This window comes from Eschrichtius robustus, chromosome X, assembly GCF_028021215.1.
Source record: "Eschrichtius robustus isolate mEscRob2 chromosome X, mEscRob2.pri, whole genome shotgun sequence".
Taxonomy (NCBI): Eukaryota; Metazoa; Chordata; class Mammalia; order Artiodactyla; family Eschrichtiidae; genus Eschrichtius; species Eschrichtius robustus.
This window is the reverse complement of record NC_090845.1, coordinates 98,832,970-98,859,805: the sequence shown is the minus strand read 5'-3', so window position 1 is coordinate 98,859,805 and position 26,836 is coordinate 98,832,970. Positions and strand designations below refer to the sequence as shown.

The 26,836-nt window shown below is 42.0% G+C and overlaps 1 protein-coding gene across 1 annotated transcript in view; it reads left to right on the top strand.

Moving 5' to 3' along the window:
• DCX (doublecortin) overlaps positions 1 to 26,836 on the top strand; it is a 130,883-nt gene that overhangs the window by 80,240 nt on the left and 23,807 nt on the right. The window contains exons 4-6 of the mRNA XM_068532672.1: positions 479 to 581; positions 2,570 to 2,707; positions 20,294 to 20,388. Of these exons, the coding sequence (XP_068388773.1) occupies positions 479 to 581; positions 2,570 to 2,707; positions 20,294 to 20,388 (336 nt within the window). The remainder of the gene's footprint in view (positions 1 to 478; positions 582 to 2,569; positions 2,708 to 20,293; positions 20,389 to 26,836) is intronic.

The window sequence follows — 26,836 nt, the reverse complement described above, 5'->3', positions numbered from 1 at the left end:
TTCAAGACTCATGAAGATAGAGAGAGGGACTTCCACGTCTCGGTCAGCCAGAGTCTGTCCATCTCAGGTTACAGAAGGTCTTTCTCATCTTCCTTGGCCTACACCCCTGCCCCCAGACTTGGGCTAACAGCACTCTTGTCTTTGAGGCTCTGAGGAAAGGTGACATTTGTAGGGTCATCTGCTAGCTGACTTTTATTCAGAGGGGAACATTCCATTTGGACATGGTCTTGAAGTTACTCTTGGTGAAATGGAAACAAGATACCACACATGCAACATGGAAAGAAAATGGCACTCAGTATATCTTTACTCACGAGGGGCTGTGGTGCAGACTCTGAGCCTGGTATTTTGAGAAAAAGGAGATCCCTGGGGGCTAAAATGATGGCCCAGATGTGAAACTTTTTTCCCGTGCCAACATGGCATGAAGTTCATTGTCACAAGACCATCAAATATCAATTCAATGTTTCCGCTTTCTCTGTAGGTAACCTGTCTCCATGATTTCTTTGGTGATGACGATGTGTTTATTGCCTGCGGTCCTGAAAAATTTCGTTATGCTCAGGATGACTTTTCTCTGGATGAAAATGGTAAGGACAACCACTGAATTTTATTGTTCCACTGTTCTCGCTCCTTCTATCCCTTAGGATTTCCATGGGCTTATATGGCCTGGAAAACATCCATGCATGGTCCCTTTCTCTTGTGTAGTTGGATACATGAGTCTCTAAGTGAAAGTTGATTGCATATCTCAGATGTTTGGCCTCCAGACTCAATAAAACTCACTACCTGCCCCAATAGTGACCATATTTCTTGAACCATATATTATGTCACATGGGCTGACAGGCTCAATCAGACCACGGGGAGGAACATTTGGATTCAGAACTTGAATATTGTATGCATATGTTTTTTTTTTTTCTGGTCAACATCCTCCAGCTCTTTGGCCCATGTTGATGGTTCCATTTTAGAAATATTTTCCACTGTGTTGTTAGTGTCAAACATTTTCCCTCTTCCCACCTTCTGGCTTGTTGCCCCATTCCCCCTGATTTGTGGCTCAAGATTCCAGAAGATTGTTAAGTTCAGGAAGGAGGTGAGCATCTGCCCATCTCCCTTTGCTTGAGTCCAAGCTCCACGTGTAAGTTCACGGTGAATTAGCTCACACAGCCACAGGACTAGGGTATGATCCCGATGGAAAGACACAGTCAAAACATATTTCCCAATAACAAGGAATAAAGTGTGGGAAAAAACAAATCAAGTTGTACTAATATAGAGTCTACAAACAACTCAAGTGACAAGGACCCTGAAAGAGGTGGCATTTCTACTGTGTTCACTTTATGAGAAGAGGCAAATGACCATAAAATAGCGAAACAAATCTCAGGCTGTGTCCAGTTTCTTGTATCTTCTACATCTTCAGCTCTGGACAGTGATCACTAAAGTTTATCAATCAAAACAAGAAGTAAAACAAACAAAAATGAGCTTTCTGCTTAACTCAGTTTCCTGAAAAACTTAATTTACCGGAAAAGATCTAATCTTTCTGAGTGACTGATATTTTCAGTGTATCTTTAAGTAGAAGGTGACAAGGAGGTGTCCAATGAAGAGACAACCCTGTGCCTAGCTGTTTGGTTCCACTTTGAGCATGATCACATGAGGTTGGGGAAAGTATCGTGGAAAGAGCTCTAGACTGGGACTCAGGAGACCTGACTGCTCATCCTTATTCTGCTGTTTTCTTCCTTTGTGACCCTAAGCAAGAGGCTGAAGCTCTTTGTATCCTCATCCACAAAATGAGTATAATAATCCTCCTGATATATTAGTACAATCAGTGCCCCCAAATTACCATTGTAGGGATGCTGAGTGACCTGCATAGAAAGGGTGCTCTGAACGTGTCAGATTGGGGTTGGGGAAGTAGCAGGAACATTTGGCAGACTCTCCTACACACCCAGGGGCTTTCTGTAAGTTCTGAGTGGCATAGTCACTGCTGGTCCATTTATTCATTAGACCAGCATAGCAGATGATGAAAACATGCATTGAAAATCGAAAAGAACTCTATAAATGCAAGATGGTGGTGGTGGTAGTAGTGCTTCTTTATAAGATGGCATGACATCCTTAATACGCCTATTACAATACATGGCATGCGATGAATAATAAATAATAGCTCCCTCCCCCTCCTTTAAATTACCCATGAATGTTTCATCTGCGTGGCTGCAACCTCTGAGCTGTCAATCTCTTCTCCAAGGAAGTTCATTAATTATGTCAACAGGTGCTATTCTGAGACATGACTGGGTTATCCAAAAATGATTGACTTGACTATTGAATGACCTGCCCGAACTGCTTTTCTACGCCTTCCCTTGTTTCCATGATTCAGGAATTTAAACACCTGGCTTAGCCCAGGTGACTTTTGAAAGTTTCTCCCATGCCTCCCTCTCCAGAGCCATCGTTCCTTCAAACAATGAGAACCACCTTGTAGTCCTGAGTCCGAAGGTGCTTTGGTATGTGGTGCTTATTGCAGTTCCCAGAGGTTGGTAAGATGCTGAGTCTTGGTTCTCCCCGGCTCTCCTAAGCTGGCTGTGTCCTTTTCCACCAGAATGCCGAGTCATGAAGGGAAACCCATCAGCCACAGCTGGCCCAAAGGCATCCCCAACACCTCAGAAGAGTTCAGCCAAGAGCCCTGGCCCCATGCGCCGGAGCAAGTCTCCAGCTGACTCAGGTAACGACCAAGACGGTGAGTGCTCTTCTCCTAACTGTGCACGCTGACTTCATTTACAGAGGCCAGTACCCTCTGCATGCAGAGGAATGAGTTCCTCATGAACACCATTTGTGTCTCCATGAGACCAATTCTATCAATTCAGAGACTAACCAGTTCAACTTGTTTGGGGTCATGGAGACACAGCTACGACACCGATTCTACTCAAATGGATGCAGACCAGAAATCTGGCCCACTTGCCGTGCCTGCTGTCATGCTATTTGTCATGGTCGTGTTCATTGCCATCTTTCTCAACGTCATCCAGCCAATGCATAGTCAATGAAATAATCAAGTCAAACATAAATTTGAGATAGAAAATCTGAATCAAAAACAAAAGCTAAGAAAATAAGCCGCCTCCCTCAAAGTGTCAACATGGTGGATGCCCTTGAGCTTCAAACTTGACTTTGAATTTTTTAGAAGTCAAAACCAAAAGAGAAACAAAATAAACTGCATCATTCTCACAGGAGAAAAGGGACATATAGGCCAGGCTCTGAAAGGAAGTAAAGACATTTGTCATATAGGATTTTATTTAGTGGATAGTGAACAATCTAAAAAATGTGGTCTAGGGATCACTGCTGACCCATGAACTATTTATCAGTGTGTGATGAGATTAGGAGCTTGTGGCAAATGTAAGTCATGCCACTGAGCAAACCATTTACTTCATAGCATGACTTCACTGATAAAGGCAGCAGTGTGCTGGTTTACGTTCTGGTACGAGGTCTCGCACCCATAGCTTGAGTGGCACTGATCTAAAAGGCAAAAGGGCACAGAAGGCCAAGTTTAGAAGCTTAGTAGACTCATGCACAGACAATTTGAGTCCTTCATGGTAAAGAAATTATATGCTCCAGAAGATTTACACATTTGTCCTCCCAAAGCTCAGGGTTCACCATGAGAATTCTTCTAGCCTGAGAGCCTTGGGGCAGAGAGCAAAAGCACTCTTTATCGCTTCTTCAATTTGAGGCAGCTTGAGCAGCCTATTGGCTTTGAAATGCCCGTGGCCTGGAAAAAAAGCCAGTCCTGCTGGCCTCACACTACCATGCCTATCACCGGCCATCTCTTTATTCTCAAGCAGAAGGAACTCAACTGTGAAGAGGCAGCTCAGGCTTTTCATACTTCCATGTCTTTGCATACCCTGTTCTCCCGCACCTGGAATGCCATCCCTCAAACCTGCCACTCTTCTTTGCTTGAAAACTCCTATTCATCCTTCAACACCTCAAATAGAAATAGTTGTTCCATTCTCTGCAACATCATAGCACGTTATTCATATCTCTGGGGTAATATTCACCACAGCTGTGTTGTAAAGTATGTATTTACTTGTATGTATTTACTTCCTCAACTAAATGCTGGTTCCCTCAAGGGCAAGGTGTCATGTTCATTTCTGTATCCTCAGTGCTGAGCACAGTACCTGGGTCCTAGTAGATGCTCAGATAATGCTTGTGAATGAATAGATGCATAAGAGCACCTATTTCACCCAGCATGGTACTAGAGATCTAATAAGCATGTAGGTAATATTTGCGGAAGGAATAAAAAATGCATGTGTTTGGTGATATTTTGATTAAACGTACAGAACAGCACATGAATCTATCTAAGCAAATTCATATTGCTCGAACTACAAAGACCTAGATTTTAACACCTGGATTGAGAATGAAATTGTTTGTACAGGTTCTAAGCAGGGCCTTGCCAAAAAAATGGACTTTAAACAGTTAATCAAGGTTCCTAAAGTCTGGCAATAACCACTTAGCTGATCATTTTTTCAGAAGTGTCACTGGCTATTTCTGGGATTTCTAACCTGTATTACTTATCTCTTGCTATAAAACAAATTACTCTGAAACATAGTAGCTTAAAACAACAAACATTTTTTATCTCACAGTTTCTGTGGGCCAGGAATTCTGGGGTGGCTTAGCTAGGTGGTTGTGTCCAGCTCAGGATCTCTCATGTAGTTGAGGTCAAGGTATTAGTAGGGGCTGCAGTCATCTGAAGGCTCAACTGGGACTGTAGGATCCACTTCCAAGATGGCCATTGGCAGGATCTTCCCCCCAGACAGCAATTCAAGAGGGTGAATAAGGAAGAAGATGTGGTGCCTTTTATGATCTACTCTCCAAAGCTACACACTGTCACTTCTGTTTTAGTCTATTCATTAGAAGCAGTCACTAAGGCCAGCCCACATTCAAGGGGAGGGGAAGCAGGCTCCATTTCTGGAAGGGAGGAATATCAAAGAATTTGTGGACCTATTTTTAAACCATCACATAACCCATTAGTTAGAAATGCTGGAGTGGCAGCAGTTTGAAGTAAATCAATTCTCTTTGCATTCTGTATCCAATTGGATTACCCAGCACACATGAACCCAACCACCTGTAATTAAACACAGTTTAAACATGTGTCAAATAATTGATCTCCAGCATACTACATGCAGAATTTCCCTTCTAAAATGTATGCACTTCACTGATTCTAAGATGTTGGAGACAGAGAAGGAATGCATTAGGACTCAATGAATATGTGTCAAATTGAAAGGAGTTATAATAGATCCCAACGTAGGCTTAGGCAGGCAAGATCTACTCTTATTCCTTCAGAACTCCCTTGCTAAAAGAAGGAATGAGGATGTATTCACACACACAAGATAAACAAAGTAACCAATTTGAGGCAGGAAAATGGGACCTTACTTGGCAGATATCAGACTTACAAGCAGCCCCAGTTTCCTACCAGTAAAAAATCTAAAGTGGTATCCTCAGTAGAGAGAATTTAAATCTTCATTTCAGATAGTTCATGAACATAAATGAAGTCAAACTCTAGTCTAGCCAACCTTCATGGCAATTTCCAGAACATTTGAGCTTCTCTTAGATGATGTATTTAGAGCCTCCACATGATTTCAGCCCCAAAGGGTAAAAGGATTCACATAACACAACCTTGCCCATGCCATGGGAGTTTAGGGCCAAGTCTAGGACATCCACTCAGTGAACATTGCACAGGGGCAAAGCTGATCTCAGGCAAACAGGACTTTAGGTAAGGTTTAGATTTGACATACCCGTTTTCCCTTTTCCACCCCCTCCTCACTCAGGACCATCTCAAGCTGGGAGGTGTAGGGGGATAGGATATGGAAGAGGAGGGAGAGACATCTCTCTAGGAAAACCCAATTATACCACTTCCCAGCTTTGTGACTTGGGACAAGTTTCTTACCTCATCTAAGACTTGGTTTCCATTTTGGATAAGACAGAATTTGCATGTCTAGACAAAAATCATTTTCCATTGTTATCAGTGATTTCCAGGGTTGTAAAATAGCTTCCACAGAATCAGAATCAGGTAACAAGAACAGTGAGCTATAGACAATGCATAGTTTTGCATTAGCATAAATTTCTCCTTACAGACATAAAGAAAGAATTGTTTCATAAAGTATCAAGGTTTTCTGAGCTGTTAGCAAGGGACATATACAGATTAATATACATTTAACCAAAGAATAATGGCATTGTGTGGGGCTGAAATTCTTTGTTCTTTTGTAGTACATGGTAGTACCACCCTGTTTCCATTCTGTGTCAGTCTGTCTTAGATCTGAGACTTGTGGATGGATCCACATTTCTTCATTCAACCTGAGTGACTAAAGGTTGTGGAAGATAGGCCATTTCCAGGGAATTTTAACTACCTTCCTTTGATGGCAAACGAAAGCCAAAAATGTTCCTCTTTAGCCGGGATTCAAACCAAATGAAACATTGGCTCAGTTCAGGTTCAGTTAAAGGAATGTTTTGATGTTCTAGTTCATTAGAAAATACATAGGTTTGATTCTGGTTTGAACAAGTTTGCTAGCTTTTCAAATATATATATATATATATATATATATAATATATATATATATATTATATATATATAATATATGTATATATAAAAATATATATATTTGGTCCAATTCATGGTTCAGTTAATATCTGGGTTCAGTTTGACTTGAGGTTTAGGAAATTGATGCTATTTGGTCTGTAATTTGCGTCATAATTTGATTGTTTGTTCCTTAGTCCTTAAGTTGTCTCTTTCCCATTCTGCCCATGAATAAATCAAAGTCCTTCTACTTTATTCCCTTCAAGTTCAGTCCCTACTCCTGCCAGTATTGAGTTTGCCCCCAAAGGGAATGTCTGTTGCTAAGCCCTAAACTTGAGTTAAGGAAGGATTTGATTGTCTATACAATATTGCTATAAGGAGCTCTCATTCTCACTGGGCAGAGCTGACGGACTCTGAGAATCCAAGTCCCATTAGCCAAGTTTGTCTTTAAAGTAGGGCAAGGGATTGTGTGGTAAGCAGATGAAACCTGAGCCCAGAAGGCTCCTATGGAATGTTTGAAGGAAGTTTGTGCAGTGCTCCCTTTTGATTAACCTAGGACTTGCCATTTGATGGGCAAAGGTAAGCCTGGCTTCAGAACTAAAGGAAGACATTTCTGTGTCTCTCTCTATTTCCATTTTAGCCATTAATGTGTTAATTTTTCTCTTTATGCAGCTACCCCCCAATTGAATTGAATTGAGTTAAAAGGACAAAGTCAGCTAGTTGCTGGGAAGGAATCTTTTCTTTTTCTTTCTTTTTTTTTTTTTAAAGGAGCCTCCAAGGAAGCTAGTTCCCACCTGAGAAGATTGTAATGTGATAATTAGTTTGCTATTCTTCAATAGTATGTCATTGTTGTAGCAACCCGATGTTCTCCACCCTCCTTCCCCCAACCTATGTGCACCTATTCCTGAAAGTCAAATCTTCCCTGTTCCCAAGAATGAATGTCTTCTCTACCAAAATACACAGCTTTTGAAAGGGGAGGTCAAGGGCCACGAAACAGCCAGGTGAGGGTGCCCATGAGAGGATAGTATCCGGGAGTCCTCTTCTGAACCAAAGACGCTGCTTTGGGTTGCCTAAGATGGAGGGACCTGCATATTCTGACCTTCCTGAATGTGACTGTCCGGATGTACCAGCTCGGTCTAATAAAAACAGAGTGCAAGCCACAAATGCAAGCCTTGTATGTAATTTTAAAGCTTCTAGCAGCCACAGTTAAGCTCAAAGAAACAGGTGAAATTAGTTTTGATAATGTATTTTATTTTACTGAATATATCTGAAATCTTATCATTTCATCATGTAACCCATGTAAGAAATTGTTGAGATATTTTACATTTGTTGAAATGGGATTGTATTTTACACTTACAGCACACCTCAATTCTGACTAGCCACGCTTCAAATGCTCACTAGCCATATGTGACTACTAGACAGCATAATACCCTTCTTCTGCAACTGAGAGAAGTTCCAGATAATGATCTTTTACATGAAGTAAATGCTCTACACTTTGCAAAATATTTCCAAACCTGTCATCTCAGTTGTCACTCATAATAGCACCATGGCTTAAATTGGGAAAGGAAAATTATCCAGTTTTTTTTAGATTGGAGAACTAAGATCTAAAGAGGTTCAGTAAATCTTTCAGTCTTCCTGATATCTATTTAGTACTCAAGAACGAGAGCCCAGCTCTCCTGACTCCCAGGTAGGCGGTCCTTGCATTGTCCTTAAATCAGGGTGTAGAAGCTCCAGAGTGGTGAAGAAACGGTCTCTGTTGCATGGTCCTTGCTTCTCTGCTTCCTTCCACCTTCCGCCACCTCCAGGCAAGGGATGTGGAGAGTCTGGGAGAGGGGGGTGGTATCTGTGTCTTTCTCTTTGTGCAGCATAGAGCAAGCCATGAGTAATTAAGCGCCTTTGTTTCCAGTGCCCAGTCCTAGACACTCCGTCAGCTCCCCTACTGTCAGTCCAAGGGGAAGTGGTGCCCTTGGCGAAGCTATGGGAAGAGAAAAACTCCCCTTGCCTCCTCCCCCATTCTGATTCTTTCTAAAACCACAGCTTACGTCTAGTTTAAGTGGAAGAACTGTCCTATATATAAGGCAACTTTTCCATTGCCATTGGAGAGCCGTTTAGTAAATGGTTGGAGCAAGCAGTCAAATGCCACCCCCCCCCCGTCCCCGTCCCCGTCCCCGTCCCCGAGCACTCCACACAGCATGGGATGCGGCCGTGCTAACCCATCTCCCTGCAGTAGCAGTCCTAGCAACCTGCTGCAGCTGGGGACTTGTGTGTTTTTTGGCTGCGTTGGGTCTTCATTGCTGCGCGTGGGCTTTTCTCTAGTTGTGGGGAGCAGGGGCTACTCTTCGTTGTAGAGTGCGGGCTTCTCATTGTGGTGGCTTCTCTAGGGCACGCGGGCTTCAGTAGTTGTGGCTCGCGGGCTCAGTAGTTGTGGCTCACAGGCTCTAGAGCACAGGCTCAGTGGTTGTGGCGCACGGGCTTAGTTGCTCCGTGGCATGTGGGATCTTCCCAGACCAGGGCTCGAACCCGTGCCGCCTGCATTGGCAGGCAGATTCTCAACCACTGTGCCACCAGGGAAGTCCCGGGACTTGTGTTTAAATACAACTGATTCCCCAAATTTTTGGTGGAGTAACTAGTAATGCTAGGTGCTATGAGGAAAAGAAATGATAAGATGAATTACCTGTCACTAAGAAGCTTATGATGTATTTGGGGAACCAGTATGCATATAAATTTAACAAAAATTTTTCTTTACAAATACTTACATAGTTCATATGTGCCAAGCAACCATTCTAATCACTTTACGTGTATTAACTAGTTTAATCCTTACAACAACTTTACGAGGTAGGTGCTATTATCCCCATTTGCAAATGAAGAAACTAGGGCATATGAACGATGTGACCTGTCCAAGATCACACAGCTAGTAAGTGGTAGAGCTGGGATTTGAATCCAGGCAATCTGGCTCCACAGTCCACAATGTAACCATTGCAGTGAGATGCTAAATAAGACTTAATGATAATGGTTTGTTTAAATGCCAAGTGCATGAGAGATACAGGCAGTAAGTGCTATTGGAAGTACTGGAGTTTGTGGGAAAGAGAGTTCATTGGGGGCTAGGGTGCTAAGGGAAGGCTTCCTGGAAGAACTGGGGCTTGAAGGAGAATTAGATTTCAATTGATAAGGAAATGGATATTTCTGGCAGCAGAGAAAGCATGAACAAAAGAGCAGAGGTGGTGATGAATATAGCATATTGGGGTACAGAGAGGCGACCATTAAATCTACATCTCCAGCCCCAACCTTCCTTCTGCATGTCAGTGCCATGAATGCTTACCAGACAATTCTGCTTATATGTGCCAAATGCAAAGTGTCTAAAAGTCAAAAACATTTCCTCTCCCCAGCTCCCTGACAGCAGAATCAATTCTATTCTATTCCCCAGGCCCAACACCTTGGCGTTATCTTTGACTCTTCCCACTCTTTAATCCTTCATGCCCACCATATGCTGTTCCTGTTGTTGAACCTTTGAAACATCCTCACCTTTCCCACACAGAAGTCCCTTCCTTTCCCTCATCACCTGATGCCTGGATTACTCAGCACACGCCTACGTAGTATCTCCGCTTCAAATCTCCGTCCACTTACACATCTGCTGTGGTGCCACCACATTTCTCATCCTAAAACATGGCCATTGTGTAACTTTCCTGCTCCAATACCTTCAGTGCTTCCACATTGAGTTCACTGATCACCCCCGCCCCCATGGTAAGGCTGAGCGAGTAAAAAGAGAGAAGAGCCGACAGCTGAAGACTGTTCTGGGGAGCACAGCAATAACATGCAAAAACCAGAATTATGGGCTTCGCTCGGGAAAACTTCAGTCCTCTAATGCCTGACCTGCTAGCTAAAGAATTAGTGTTCAGCTGGCATAGGTTGATAAATCACCCCCTGTGGAAGGGGATTTCCTAACTTGGTGCTTCAATTCCTTCCATTTCTAATAATGGCAGTAGTAATAGCAATAGAAGATGTCATTACTGAGCCCTCCCTATCTGCTAAGGCACCTGGCTAAGCATTTTATATGTAGTCTCTCATGTACTCCTCAGAGCAACAACAATTGACATATGCACTCTTTTTATTCAAATGTTACAGTTGAGGAAACAGACTCACAGAGGGTAGGTTACACCCAAGGTCACACATCTAGGAAATGGCTAAGCCAGGGTTTAAAACCCTGACTGATTCCAAAGCATATGTTCTTTCCACAAATAAGAGCAGTGTAGTTTCTTCTAGTTCCTGCCCCATAAAATTGGGAGTGAGTGTTGGCAACAGGCGTGCTCCACCAGAAACATGTCCCCAGCAGAACCCCCTTCGACTGGAAATAAACGTTGTCAGCATTGTCAAGCCTGAGAAAATAATCTTGGCACATCCAGCAGCCGTCTTACAGACGCCCTCTTCTTGAGGGAAACTGATCTGTGCCAAAATATTATACAACTGGGTACACATATTTGTTCTTTTGTTTGTTTGTTTTGTTTTTTTTAACATCTTTATTGGAGTATAATTGCTTTACAATGGTGTGTTAGTTGCTGCTGTATAACAAAGTGAATCAGCTATGCATATACATATATCCCCATATCCCGTCCCTCTTGAGCCTCCCTCCCACCCTCCCTATCCCACCCCTCTAGGTGGTCACAAACCACTGAGCTGATCTCCTTGTGCTATGCAGCTGCTTCCCACTAGCTATCTATTTTACGTTTGGTAGTGTATATATGTCCATGCCACTCTCTCACTTCGTCCCAGCTTACCCTTCCCCCTCCCCGTGTCCTCAAGTCCATTCTCTACGTCTGCATCTGTATTCCTGTCCTGCCCCTAGGTTCTTTTTTTTTTTAAATAAATTTATTGATTGATTTATTTCTATTTTTGGCTGTGTTGGGTCTTCGTTGCTGCATGTGGGCTTCTCTCTAGTTGCGGCGAGCAGGGGTCACTCCTCGCTGCGGTGCGCGGGCCTCCCATTGCGGTGGCTTCTCCCGCTGCAGAGCATGGGCTCCAGGCACGCGGGCCTCAGCAGTTGTGCCTCGATGGCTCCAGAGCGCAGGCTCAGTAGTTGTGGCTCACGGGCTTAGTTGCTCTGCGGCATGTGGGATCTTCCTGGACCAGGGCTCGAACCCGTGTCCCCTGCATTGGCAGGCGGATTCTCAACCACTGCACCACCAGGGAAGCCCTGCCCCTAGGTTCTTCAGAACCATTTTTTTTCCTTTAGATTCCATATATATGTGTTAGCATACAGTATTTGTTTTTCTCTTTCTGACTTACTTCACTCTGTATGACAGACTCTAGGTCCATCCACCTCACTACAAATAACTCAATTTTGTTTCTTTTTATGGCTGAGTAATATTCCATTGTATATATGTGCCACATCTTCTTTATCCATTCATCTGTTGATGGACACTTAGGTTGCTTCCATGTCCTGGCTATTGTAAATAGAGCTGCAGTGAACACTGTGGTACATGACTCTTTTTGAATTATGGTTTTCTCAGGGTATAGGCCCAGTAGTGGGATTGCTGGGTCGTATGGTAGTCCTATTTCTAGTTTTTAAAGGAACCTCCATACTGTTCTCCATAGTGGCTGTATCAATTTACATTCCCACCAACAGTGCAAGAGGGTTCCCTTTTCTCCACACCCTCTCCAGCATTTATTGTTTGTAGATTTTTTGATGATGGCCATTCTGACTGGTATGAGGTGATATACCTCATTGTAGTTTTGATTTGCATTTCTCTAATGATTAGTGATGTTGAGCATCCTTTCATGTGTTTGTTGGCAATCTGTATATCTTCTTTGGAGAAATGTCTATTTAGGTCTTCTGCCCATTTGTGGATTGGGTTGTTTGTTTTCTTGATATTGAGCTGCATGAGCTGCTTTTATATTTTGGAGATTAAACCTTTGTCAGTGGCTTTGTTTGCAAATATTTTCTCCCATTTTGAAGGTTGTCTTTTCGTCTTGTTCATGGTTTCCTTTGCTGTGCAAAAGGTTTTAAGTGTTCTGCCTATGATTTCCTCTAAGAGTTTTATAGTGTCTGGCCTTACATTTAGTTCTTTAATCCATTTTGAGTTTATTTTTGTGTATGGTGTTAGGAAGTGTTCTAATTTCATTCTTTTACATGTAGCTGCCCAGTTTTCCAGCACCACTTATTGAAGAGGCTGTCTTTTCTCCATTGTATATTCTTTCCTCCTTTACCAAAGATAAGGTGACCGTATGTGCGTGGGTTTATCTCTGGGCTTTCTGTCCTCTTCCATTGATCTATATTTCTGTTTTTGTGCCAGTACCATACTGTCTTGATTACCGTAGCTTTGTAGTAGTCTGAAGTGCAGGAGCCTGATTCCTCCAGCTCTGTTTTTCTTTCTCAAGATTGCTTTGGCTCTTTGGGGTCTCTTGTGTTTCCATACAAATTGTGAAATTTTTTGTTCTAGTTCTGTGAAAAATGCCATTGGTAGTTTGATAGGGATTGCATTGAATCTGTAGATTGCTTTGGGCAGTATAGTCATTTTCACAATGTTGATTCTTCTAATCCAAGAACATGGTATATCTCTGAATCTGTTTGTATCATCTTTAATTTCTTTCATCAGTGTCTTATAGTTTTCTGCATACAGGTCTTTTGTCTCCTTAGGTAGGATAATTCCTAGGTATTTTATTCTTTTTGTTGCAATGGTAAATGGGAGTGTTTCCTTAATTTGTCTTTCAGACTTTTCATCATTAGTGTATAGGAATGCAAGAGATTTCTGTGCATTAATTTTGTATTCTGCTACTTTACCAAATTCATTGATTAGCTCTAGTAGTTTTCTGGTAGCATCTTTAGGATTCTCTGTGTATAGTATCATGTCATCTACAAACAGTGCCAGTTTTACTTCTTCTTTTCTAATTTGGATTCCTTTTATTTCTTTTTCGTCTCTAATTGCTGTGGCTAAAACTTCCAAAACTATGTTGAATAATAGTGGTAAGAGTGGGCGACCTTGTCTTCTTCCTGATCTTAGTGGAAATGGTTTCAGTTTTTCACCATTGAGGACGATGTTGGCTGTGGGATTGTCATATATGGCTTTTATTAAGTTGAGGTAAGTTCCCTCTATGCCCACTTTCTGGAGGGTTTTTATCATAAACGGGTGTTGAATTTTGTCGAAAGCTTTTCTGCATCTATTGAGATGATCATATGGTTTTTCTCCTTCAGTTTGTTAATATGGTGTATCACATTGATTGATTTGCGTATATTGCAGAATCCTTGCATTCCTGGGATAAACCCCACTTGATCATGGTGTATGATGCTTTTAATGTGCTGTTGGATTCTGTTTGCTAGTATTTTGTTGAGGATTTTTGCATCTATGTTCATCAGTGATATTTTTAGTTTTTTAAGGAACCTCCATGCTGTTCTCCATAGTGGCTGTACCAATTTACATTCCCACCAACAGTGTAGGAGGGTTCCCTTTTCTCCACACCCTCTCCAGCATCACATATTTGTTTTGCAACAGGGAAATCTCTTCTCTCCCTTATTTAAAAGATTCACCACTGCATGCTGTTCAAGACTCTGAAGGGAATAGATTTAAAGTTCAAATTCCAACTTCTGAACTTACGGTATCTCACAACTTATGATTGAATTTGGTCTGAGAACTGGCCCTATGATCAAATCAGTGAAGAACTGTTTTTGGGCCCCTTAGTTCTTGCTTCCCTACTGGATGGTTCTGGGGAGAGAGACAAAGGATTTCCACTGAGCAGAAGCAATTAGCCAAACCAATCCATACACCCCGCCCAAGGGCTCTTTGGAATGAATGTGTGAAAACCACAGGCCCTGTCTCTTGGCCTTGTTCTGAAGTAAGTTGAAACCACTTTGGTTCTACTTGGATGGCCTTCCAGAAAACCTCCCTGTATAAGTAGGGAGAAACCAGGGTGTCTTTGGACTGGAATGAAGGAACACTTAGAGCATCTCAATATGAGAAAAAAATGAGGAAGTGGCTGAATCGTATATTGAGATCTCCCTCTGCAAGGCATTAGGGAATTAGAAAAGACAAGACAGAGAACCAGTCACTAAAAGGTCATGGTGGTATGTGATATGCTAACTTTGAGGGAATTTTGAAATGAATCTGTGAGCAAATCCTCAAGTCCACCATCCATTGAGAAGAAGCAGTTTATACCCTTTAAGCAAGTCCTACACTCTCTGAGCCTCTATATCCTTGTGATTAAAAGGAGACCATTAATTCCTGGCTACCATCTCTTGGGGTTATCAGGAGAATCATGTGAATTCATATATTGCAAAATGCTTTGAAAACAATTGTAGAAATACATCTGCAATTATTAAGGTGGCTCTGAAATTATTGTCATGGCTTTTTTTTTTTTGTAGACTGAGTTATTTATTTTCAGTGAGCAATATTTCAAAATAGACATCAAACCAAAACCAGTAGACTTGATTTTGAGTTGAGCTCAAGTGTTGGGATTAGAATGGGAGGGAAAAGCCAGAGCTAAGTGAATAAGTATTAAATCAGTTTGCTCTCCAGTCAAAGGTTGGGTGAAAACATATGTCAAACTGGCCCTTTTCTTCCTCTGCCATGCAAACTTGAACCCAGAAAGTATAATGACTTATCTAACTCATTGCCCAGACAATTCTTTAATCACTGTACCTGGGGCTACTTACATCCATCTTACACACAGTTGCATCCTGATTTCCAGGGATCAGTCCAGCCTCCAGACAAGGGAATCCATAGTCTAAGAGCTCAGCATCAACTCGTCAGGCTGGTGACCATACTCTGCCCTTGGCCGCCCATGCAAGGAACTGAACTTTCTCCTTGTTCTTTGGGAACTGACTCCGTCCACCTTGTTCTTCACTCCTAGGAACCCGTATTCCCCTACACATTTAAATCCCTGCAAATCTAGTTAATTCAGCCTAGTTACCTTACCCGCCATCTCTTGTTTGGGCTTGTCCTGTTCCATTCTGATGGAGCCAAGGATTTAAAAACAAGCGCTGGGGAATGGGCAGGTATAATCATTCAGAGAAGCTAGTTAGCCAAGACTGTGCCAGGCCAAGCTTGGCAATTGTGCTGCATACCTGAGGGGAGCGACAGGGCACAGATACCATCTTCCCAGAGGCATGTGGCATGAGGGTAGTTACACGTCTGTCTGGCTGCTCTGTCTGCTATTGTTTCGTGACAACCCAGTTGGTAAGGTGAAACCCAGTTGGTAGGGTGAATGGAAGATAGCTCTTGCTAATCACTTTCTAATCTAAACTAGATCAAGTAGGATAAAAGTCTAGAAGACGAGCATAAGCTCTGGTGTCTGCTTCTACCTGCTCCTATTTCTTTCTTTTTTTTCTCTGCCACAACTCTTCTCCTTCCTTCCTACCCGCCATCAGAAAGTTGTCATAAGTAGGAGTCCCAGAAGCAAATCACGTAAAAAAGGAAGAGCAATGTAGCAAAAACTGAAAACAAACCAAAACACACATAGGCTTTGGAATCAGAGAGACCTGTGTTCAAATCCTGACTTGGCTACCCCTAACTGGAGCGAGCCTCTATTTCCCCAACAGAAATTAGAATACGACTAGATGAGGCTCTGTGTGTGTGTGTGTGTGTGTGTGTGTGTGTGTGTGTGTGTGTGTGTGTGAGAGAGAGAGAGAGAGAGAGAGAGAGAGAGAGAGAATGGAAAGAGAGAAAAGAGTGCCTGGCTTATCACAGACACACAATAAGCATTATTATCCTGGTTTTTATTGATAAGACAGCCTAGGAGATTGAAAAGTTCCTGATGTACCTTGCTGTGGAGGGGAAAAAATGAACTGCACGATGAGAAGAAAGAAAGAAAAGGATTTGGACTATGAATAAATAAAAGGTGACGACAGTGAGGCAGTGCTGTGGTTCTGAGGAGGGAAATGAGAGAGACAAGTAAAAGAGGGCAAACACTCCCCCCATACATTCTCAAATTGCAGCTGAGAACTGGAACATCGGAGACAGGAGCTAAAGATGTTTAGTAAAGCAGAATAAAGGAAAATGAGGGCTATCAAACCGGTGTTATTTCCAGTCACTCTTAAAATGAACTGTGACAGCTTTCCATGTGGATTTGCCAATCCAAGACTATGCACAGTTCGTCAGACCCTATTTTCATCTTTCCCTGCTACTTCTTTTACGTGACATTTATACGAATTGGCTTCAGAATTCAAATCAAATGGCACCCTCCCAGATTTTTTTTTCCCACAGAACCCCTAGAAGAAATGCGTATGAGAATATATTTTTATGTAGTCTGCTCCTTCAGCTTCTAAGGAATTGACATTTGCCTGTACGTGTCTATATTTTCTCATTTCTCTATGTCCATCTTTGCGTTTGATTCCATCAGGGAAATCTGGGAAAGTGTCTGCGTTTTTTTCAACAATTAAATTAATTGTAGTTAAATGGTTAAAAACTGATTTTCCAAATGCTTATTGAATGTTGATGACAAAATTAAATCCTTTATTTATAAGCAGCTTAAGATTGATCTGGGGATTGATTGATTGGGGGAGTGGCAGTGGAACATATATAAACATATACAGACATACAGAGAATAGAGAGAGAGGTATACATGGAATATGTATTTATGTATTACCCGTAAAGTTTGCAGATGAGAGAGTTACAGAGGATGTTGAGAAAAGAACTAGAAATTGCAAAAGAAACCTGTATGTGCAGATCTATGGCCAATAAGTGGAGACTGACTCCCATACAGATAAGCTTTGGTTAATAATTTTCCACATTTTGCCAAGACCAGTGGGCTCATTCTCAGATAAGAAGCTAGATAAGGGGGTAGGTGAAAAAGACAGTTTTCACACTGGAAGTATAGTAGCCATCCTTTTGTAGCATGGCTGACAAATGCTGGGAAACTAGAATCTGTTGTTGCCGAAAGATACAGTGACCATGTGGAACAAGATGCCAGAACTTACCTGGGGATGCCTACATCTGTTAGACTTCCTGGCTGGGGTCAGCGGTCTTTTGGAAGACGTTCATTATGTCAGCTCACACTGATCACCAAGATTGCTCTCCATCTTGAATACTAGGGGCCAGGTCCTGTTTGGAGACCCCCAGGCACTATAGATGGTCCAGTAACTCCTTCCTTTTCCTGCAGAGTAAATGACTCCTTTGCCTCACTGTGGCTTCACAGACTCTTGCCTTTTCCAAAGTGCCTCTTTTATTCACCAGAAAGCCTAGTGCCCTGGCAAAGCCTAGCTCCCCCAGTCTGTGTGCTGTTTGGCACAGGTCATGTTCCTCCTTGCGTGGCTTGCATGGTACGTGCACATCACGCTGCCTCCAAGCTTGCCTGGCCTCTAGGCCTCTATCTTCTCCCGATCCCTTCTCTCCCTCCCGAGTGCTTTAATTTAAGCCATCACCACCTCTCACCTGGACTAATGCATTGTCTTCTAACCAATCTCTTTGCTTCTACCTTTAACCATCCCACACCCACCCCACCTCACCCCAGTCTTCCCACTGCATCTGGGGTCATAGTTTTTAAATGCAAATTTGATGGTATCACTCCCAGATTTCTTTCACACATCAAACCCAGACTTCACAAAAGGCCCCCAGGGTCTGGTGTTCATCCTCAACTCCAGTCTCATCTCTCAGAATTCACTGCTGGCATCCTATGCTTGAGCCATTTGGAGCTATTTGCACTTCTGTAAACATACTGTATTCTTTCACACCGCCATGTCTTTGCCCCTACTGGTGTAATTCTGAAGTCTGGAATACCCTTTCTACCCTCTCTGCCTAACTAGCTCCAATTCATCGTCTCAATGGCTTTATTGAGATGTAATTGACATAACAAACAATTCACTCATTTAAAATGTACAATTCACTGGATTTTAGTTTAGCCATAGAGTTGTGCAACAATCACCACTATTTAATGCCAGAGCATCTTTATTCCCTCAAAGAAACTCTGTACCTATTAGCAGACCTCTCCATCCTGCCCTGCCTAATTCCTCCTTGCCCCCTGCTGGCCAGCCCCTGGCAACCATTGATCTACTTTCTGTCTCTATGGATTTGTCTATTCCAGAGTCACCTTTCAAGACTTTTTTCAGGTGTTGCCTCCTAGTCCCCTGATTTCAAAGCCTCTCCACTGGGCTCCAATAATACCCCTCGTATGGCTCTGTCATAGCACTTATTCCCACTGTATTCTTACCTGCCACCCCACTGGAAGTGACTTACTCATCTCTGAAACCTCAATGTCTAATACTTGGCTTCGCTTAGAGAAAGTACTCTGTAGCTACTGGCCAACTGAATGAATGACTTCCAGGAAGCCCTGACAGGGAGAAAGGCCTCTCAGTGAGTGGGTTAGAGATGAGTGAATACACAGGCAAGGCCAGACGGTGGATTCCTAAGTGCCCATTTTTCAGCTCACTTGCACTTGGACAAACTCATCAACCACCACACTGCTGTCTCTTTCATCTCTACAGTTGATATGCAGGTTCCAGAACCTAGGGAAACATTACCATAAGTGATGCAGAGGAAGTATATCCTCAGGAAATACTCATGATACACCAGTTTAAGCTTTACCTGTGGGACTAATAACAACACTCTCAGGCCATCTTCCTGCTTAACTTTTTCAGTTTCCTTCCCCGCCCCCTCCTGTCTTCCCTTCCTCCTTCTTTCTCTTCTCCTTCCCCCACTCCACCAACACCCTTGGGATATTTGCCCTTATTTTTAAAGCACGTTTCAGAATATCTGATGAACAATGTAGGTCCTTAGATTTTAAAAGAGATTAACTTTAGATGAGATGTCTGAACATGAATCCCCTTTGAAAGCTGTTTAATTGTTCTGTTTCAGTGCACCACATTTCTTTACATGATTGGATCTTTAAAAAATCTAGTCAGCAAGGAAATATAAGACAATTTTGCAAACACAGTGGAATATGGAGATGTTAAATACTAAACCATCTCATTTTCAGCATTTTACTGACTAGAGACAAATGCGGGTGCACCCTGACTCTGGCTACCGTTATCCTTTTTCTGTCTCTAAGCCTTTCTCCCGATTTCAAACTTCCCCCTTCTTCTCTTTCCCAAGAATCTCTTGTCTCCCGTCTCGTCTCCTCCATTCCTGATCTCCTTCTCTCCCTCTTTCTCGATTCTCTCCTCTGCCCATTTTGCTGTAGGCACCTCTCTTTATGTTTCGCACTCTGTTTCTCCTCTACTTTCTTTTTCATTCTTCTTCCTGATTAGCTCCCTCTCTCTTTTTTTTTTTTCTGTTCTTTGCACCCGGAATGAGGTAAGGAAGAGAGAGTGGGAGGAAAGATGAGCAGGAAAAGAGAGAGGGGGGAGAGATAGACAACGGGGCTGTCCTGCAGCTGCCGCATCATCTGTCACCAAAGGGGATGTGCCCTGGTCCAATTCACCCATATTTCTTCCCCTTTAAGGTAAGGCAGCATAATCTCTTTGTGCCTCAATTTTGTCTCACTTATAAAATTGAAACAAAGTAATATGTTCCCAGACTACCTCCCGGAGATGTTGCTAGGGTCAAACTTGGGAATGAATATGAAAAAGGTTTGAAAAGAACCAGACCCCTGTAATTGGAAGCACACGGGGGAATGGGTGGGTGGATTACCGCCTTGCACCGTATGGGGATCTAATTAACTGAGCATTGCAGTTCTTGCCTTTCTGAGGAATGTATTTCTTTTCACCTTTGTTCCACTCGTCACATCACTTGGTTGTCTGTATAGCTCGTTTGAATGTTCTCAGTGTCTTCGGAGGGGAAGGATAACGTGTTCCTTTGTATGCTGTTGATTTTTATCCCTTCCTTTTCTCTTGCCTTGGGCTAGCAAACGGAACCTCCAGCAGCCAGCTCTCTACCCCCAAGTCTAAGCAGTCTCCCATCTCTACGCCCACCAGTCCTGGCAGCCTCCGGAAGCACAAGGTATTATGTCTCTTATACCTTACTAAACCCCTTTGCACTTGGACTTTTTGGAATGGCTGGTGAGGGTTTTCTCTTCCATCCGCCTCAGCAGCACATCCAGGCCAGAATTTCCCTTCGTTTGGTCCATTAGCTTGAAGCGCTGGGAATCCCAGCAGGGGCTAAGCTTCCAGTCACTTTTATTTATTCTTCTGACCCCCAGTTTATTTAATTCTGGTTATATTTAACCAAAAGGAAGAGGTATGAAGGGCCCAAATAGCCATTCTGAGCTAATAGTGTCACCAAATGACGGCTCAGGGGCACAGCAAAGAGGGCATCGAGGGCAACTTATGGCCCCAGGCTCCAATAAATGACATAAAGAAAGTTAGCCCTAAGTTACTCTCTTTAGATTCACAGGACATCAAAGTACGAACAGGCCCTAGTTTCACTGTATATTCTTCATTACCAGGCAGATTCTGGTACAGTGTAGGAAGAGAGGGCATATATACATTGCATTGGCCCTGGGCACCCTTTACACCTCTAAGTCATCCCCAATAAATATACCATTAAAATAATAGACGTGTAGCAATTCTCTACCCCCGCTCTCCAAACTGATTCCCACCCAGAAGTCTCTTCTGTATCAAAAATCTGGAGTGGCCACTGCCTTCAGCCTCATCTCTGAGGCCATGTGAACGTGGTTTCTGCTCTGATTACCACACCCTAGAGCAGCTTGCTCTAGGATTCTCTTGTCTTCTCCCAGCTCACAAGACTTGGCGAGAGATGGAGAAAGGCAAAAAGCCACCAATGTGGCCAACTCCATCACAGAACCGTAGAGGGTAAGAGCTACAAGAGATCTGAGATGGAGATAAATTCGTTTCATTTGATTCTCTCAATAATCTTGTGAGATTGATGTTTTCCAGACGAGAAAATTGGGACCCAGAATGAAGTTACTTACTGGGGTGACATAGCTAGGTAGCAGCAGACGTAAGACTGGCACCCAGGTTGCTACCAGTGGTTTCCTGCAGGCAGTTCGCAGTAGCTCCTGAGAGCTGACTGTGTACATCGCTTCCCAACTCTGTGTTCAGTGACATCGTGTTGGTACCTAGAGCTCAGCCATGATGGGAATATTTGCACCCTAGAATTCAGCAAATACTACAAATCAAGGTTGTTGTTTTCTCCCACAGGAAGTCGGTTGTTACACATTTAACAGCACACCGCTGCCTGACACCTATTTTCATTTCCTTTTCTCTACATCAGGATTTTTAATTTCCTGGTTAACTTGACCATTACCTGCTCCATCATTCCTAATGCCCATTCCATTCCTTTATTGACTTATTTAGCTTCTGGTACTGACCCTGACCAGAACCTTCGAATTGTTCTGTTGAGCTATTTGGTTTCCCCAAAGGAAGATCTGCTGAACTGTCTGTGTAACCAACGGTACCCAGAGATTGTGAGATGGATGAAAATTGCTTTTGCAGTCAGCTTTCAGTGATTCTTCTGAGCAGCAAAGCTTGTCAGTGTGGACATTCCAAGACGAGGGGTAGCCTACTTCAGTTGTTCTACTGTCCACACAGAACCTCCTGGGGATGCTCTACTGTTTCTTACTGTGTCTTTGCTCTATGCATTTCTGCCCACACTTTCCTTCCGGGAAGTGTGACCTACCCCAGCACCTTCCACCAGTACCTTCTCCAAAGGGCTGAGGGCAGCCTGGGCATTTATTTGGTCTGCACACTTGAGTCCTTCCGCTTTGTAATTGACATGTTCAGTTCATTTAGGCTGAGGCCCCACCATCCATAAGCCCATTGAGGTGAGTGCATTGTTAAACCGTTTCATCTGGTTGGGTTTGCAGGCTTTTTGTGTGTGTGTCTGCGTGTGCGTGTGCGTGTGTGTGTGTGTGGTTGTTTGTTTTGTTTTGTTTTTGTTTTGGACTCAATTCTAAAAACGAATTTCACCATTGAAGGACCAGAACAAGCTACAGGTGGCAGCCTTGTCAGAGCCTATTTTCTTTGTATCATTGAGTTTTCAGTGTATCATTTAATTTTGTAAATTACCCTTTTTTAATGGCAGTTAAGCAAACAAACATTAAATAATAAACTATATAATTTTCTAGAGCAAACTTTAAAAAACATTTGGATTTTGGTATAATTTTCACTAATTTTTTACTTTTTACTTTGATATTTCAAACTTACAGAGTTGTAAGATTAATACAAAGAACTTCTGTATACTCTTTATAAAGATTCACCAGTTGTTTATTTTTTTCCCTTTTACTTTATTTTTTGTGTTCTCTCTGTCTCCACACACACACACATACACACACACTTCACTAAATTTTTTAACCATTTGAAATTGTTTAAGACATCATGCCCTTTTACCTCTAAATACTTCAGTATGTATTTCCTAAGAATAAGGACATGTTCTTTCATAACCATAGTACAATTATAAAATCAGAAAGTTTGCACTGATTCAATACTGTTATATACTCTGCCGTCCATATTCAAATTTTATCAATTGCCCCAAGAGCGTTCTTTTTTTCCGGTCCAGGATCCAATCTAGGATCACACATTGCCTTCAGTGGTCATGTCTCTTTAGTCTTCTTTGATCTAGAAAAGTTCTTGAGTCTTCTAAAAAATCTTCAAGACAGTATATTGTAGAAATGAAGAGCACAGGCTAGTTATTTGGTAAAATGTCCTTCGATTTAGGTTTGTCTGATGTTTCCTTGTGGTTAACAGATTGTGCATTTGGGACAAGAAATGTCATAGAAGTGATGTTGCATCTCGCTCAGTGCATCCTATCAGGAGGCAGTAGCCTCATGCTTATACCACCAATGATGGAGGATGAGCTGGGCTTTCTGAATAAGCTAAAAAGTGTGTTGTGACCTTGGCTCAGTCCCCCTGGGGCTCAGGCTCAGCTTCTTGCTCCTCCTTTCACAAAGTTACTTGAGCCTTAGCACCATCGAGGTCCTTGGGCAGTGGGCCTAAGCAGATCTCACCTGAACTTCCATCCAAGTGGACCTGAAAGGTGTGAGTCATGGTGGAGACAGGAAGCAGGTGGCTGAGGCCATGACTTTCCTCCTGCACAATTGGAAACAAACTTGAAGTCCCAGCATCCCTTTGGTAACTTTTGACAGTTGTGGCAGGGCCCTAAGCTGTAATCAGCCTCTTGGCTTCTCCTCTTAAGCAACTCATGGAGAATCCTTCTTAATGCAGCTGCGATGAGGTTAGCCAAAGTCCGCATACTCAAGTGCTGCAATATGGACACGAAGTAAATCCTGGTATAGTTAATGAGAACAACATTTTGCATTTTCATACTGCTTTATCTTTCTGCATAGCCATTTTCTCATTTACCCTAGTGATAACCCTGTGAAAGAGATAGGGCAGGTTAGCATTTCCATTTTACAGATGAGAAAAAGGAGATGCCGAGGTTAAAGACAACCCCAGTATGATTCAACAATTCAGAGAAGGTACCATATTAAAGATGTTCAAAATGCCTAGCAACACAGGGACGCTTTTTCATTTATTTAAATTTTTTTTTCCAGATTAGTGATTGCCCTCATGGCTTTAAATTTGGAGACGTTTCGCTTGCCAAGTTGCCTGGAGATTGAAGGAAAATATATTTGACATATTATTTGGAAACATAACTAACATTATTTAAATATACATTTCCCTCTGTGTTTCCAGACTTTTTTTTTTTTCTGTCATCCTGTAAGTGCTTAGAGAGATAGTTTGATGAATAAAGCAGGGTCCTGAATCTTACATCACAGACACCACTCTAAGTGGATTTTGGTAGTGTAATCAAGAGCGAAAAAACTGCAGGAGCACACAAAGGAGGGTAGGAAAGACGTCGGACTGTGGGAGGGTGGGAGACACGAAAGCTTTATAGACTAGGTGACATTTAAGTGGGACCTTGAAGCCTGGGTAGGCTTTTGATGGCTGGTGAAGAGAACGGGCATTCCAGCTTTTAAAAAAATCTGCAAGAACAAAGCCACACCATCAGAAAAGCACAGGGCACATTTGGGAAAAAGTAAACCCAAACTAGAAGCCAGGTTTCTCAAAACTTCTCTCTGACTTCCTTTGGACTATAAGTTTCTTGGACCAGAGACCAAGTTTTTGTTTTCTCTAACGCAATAGTATCGCCAGCACAGCTGTATTTGTTACAAACATTCTGTTCTGTAGGGCTCCAGGGGACTAAGCAAATGAATTTCAGGTGCAAATTATTTGTATTGTTAAGCAATATGTGTGTTTCTGTATTTCTACATATCAATCAACAAAAACAGAATGTTGAGATAATTCCTTTTCCTGAACATTGTTCTACCCATACAAGAAAATATATTTTGAATACTAAATAAATTGATGTAGGACAGAAGTACAGAAGGTCATACCTAGGCCTAGTCCTCTGGATTTTCTCCATAGCCTGCGCCTCACCCCACCCATTCCAAGTCACAGCAGCTGCAAGTGGAGTCGCCTCCCAATTCTACCCCCAGGCCTGTCCCCTCTTCCTCTGAGATAACAGTCTGGAACAATCTTTCTCGGATAATTATTTCCACTAACCAGCCAGCTACACTGAAGGATCTGTTACGTGAATGATGCAGAACAGGGGTGAATGCTGAAGCCCAATGATTCAGTGCGGTGGGACCCAAAGTGGCTTCCATAATGAAAAGGCCCTTGTGTGCTGCCTGAAAAATGCCCAGGGAGTTCACTAACTTGGTAGTGCCTGCCTCCTTTCCCTTGCTTTGGTATAACTAGAGGAAAACAAAATGTAATGATCCAAGTTATATTTTATAGAATTTTAGAGCTAGAAGGAAACTTAAAGATGTTATAGTCTACATCTTCCTCAATTTTAAGATACAGAAGCAAAGACCCTGAAAGGGGAAGTTAGGCTTAGGACCTAGGTCTCCTGGCTCTTAATCCTGTGCTGTTTCTATTACAGTGGACTTGCATTATGTGTAAGTTTAACTTATGGAATTCATCAGTGGTCACGATATAGTCATAGAACAAAACTGCTGCAAAACCGCCTCTTACATTTCTACACATCATTACTTACTGAATATTACTGTATACACTATGCACCGATACATGCATATTGCTATATAGGGTTACCTGCTCAGGAATCATATAAACAGTATTCAGAACCTATCTATGAAACAGAAACAGAATCAGGGACATAGAGAACAGACTGGTGGTTGCCAAGGGGGAGGGGGGTGGAAGAGGGTAGGAGCAGGAGTTTGGGATTAGCAGATGCAAACTGGTGTATAGAGAATGGATAAACAACAAGGTCCTACTGTATGGCACAGGGAACTATATTCAATATGCTGTGATAAACCATAATGCAAAAGAATATGAAAAAGAATATATGTGTATAACTGAGTCACTTTGCTGTATAGCAGAAATTAATACAACATTGTAAATCAACTATACTTCAATAAAAAAAATTTAAAAAGTATTCAATTGTCAATGTAAAGGATTTTTAAAAGTACTATTTTTTAAAATAACATTGAGATAAAATTCACCTTTTTTAAGGTACGCAGTTTAGTGGTTTTTAGAATAATCATAAAGCTGTGCAAGAATGTATTCATCACCTTCAAAAGAAATCCTATGCCCAACGGTAGTCACAGCCTCTTCCCCCTCCACCCACCCCCTTGGCAACCACTAATCTACTCTCTGTTTCTGTGAGTTAGCATATGCTGAACATTTCATATAAATTTTCCTCTGAACACTGCTTTAGCTGCATCCCATAACTTTTGGTATCTTGTTATTTCATTTTCCTTTATCTCAAAGTATTTTCTGATTTCCTTTGTGATTTCTTCTTTGACCCACTGATTATTTAGCAGTGTGCTGTTTAATTTCCACATATTTGTGAATTTCCCAAATATCTTTCTGTTATTACTTCCTAATTTAAGTCCACTGTAGTTGAAGGACATACTTTGTATGATTTAAATCCTTTCACATTTATTGAGATTTGTTTTATGGATTTGTTGATGTTTGTTATATGATCTGTCATGTAGAACATTACATGGGACCTTGAGAAGAATGTGTATTCTGCTGTTGCTGGATGGAGTAGATTAGATGTGTAATTATTTGTAGTGTCTGTCATTCAAGTCTTCTCTTTCCTTGTTGGTCTTCTGCCTAGTTACTCTATCCATTACTGAAGGTGGGGTATTGAAGTTTTTGACCATTATAGTTGAATTGTTTATTCCTCACTTCAATTCAATCATTTCGTGCTTCATGTATTTTGGTGCTCTGTTGTTAAGGCACAGATGTGTTTTAATTGTTATATTTTATCATTATGAAATGTTCTTCTTTGTCTCTAGTAACAAGTTTTGTCTTAAAATCTATTTTTTCTGATATTAGTATAGCCACTCCAGTTCCCTTTTGGTTACTAACTGCATGGCAAATCTTTTTCATCATTTTACTTTCAACCTATTTATGTTTTTGAATGTAAGTTATGTCTCTTTCAAACAGCATAGCGCTGAATG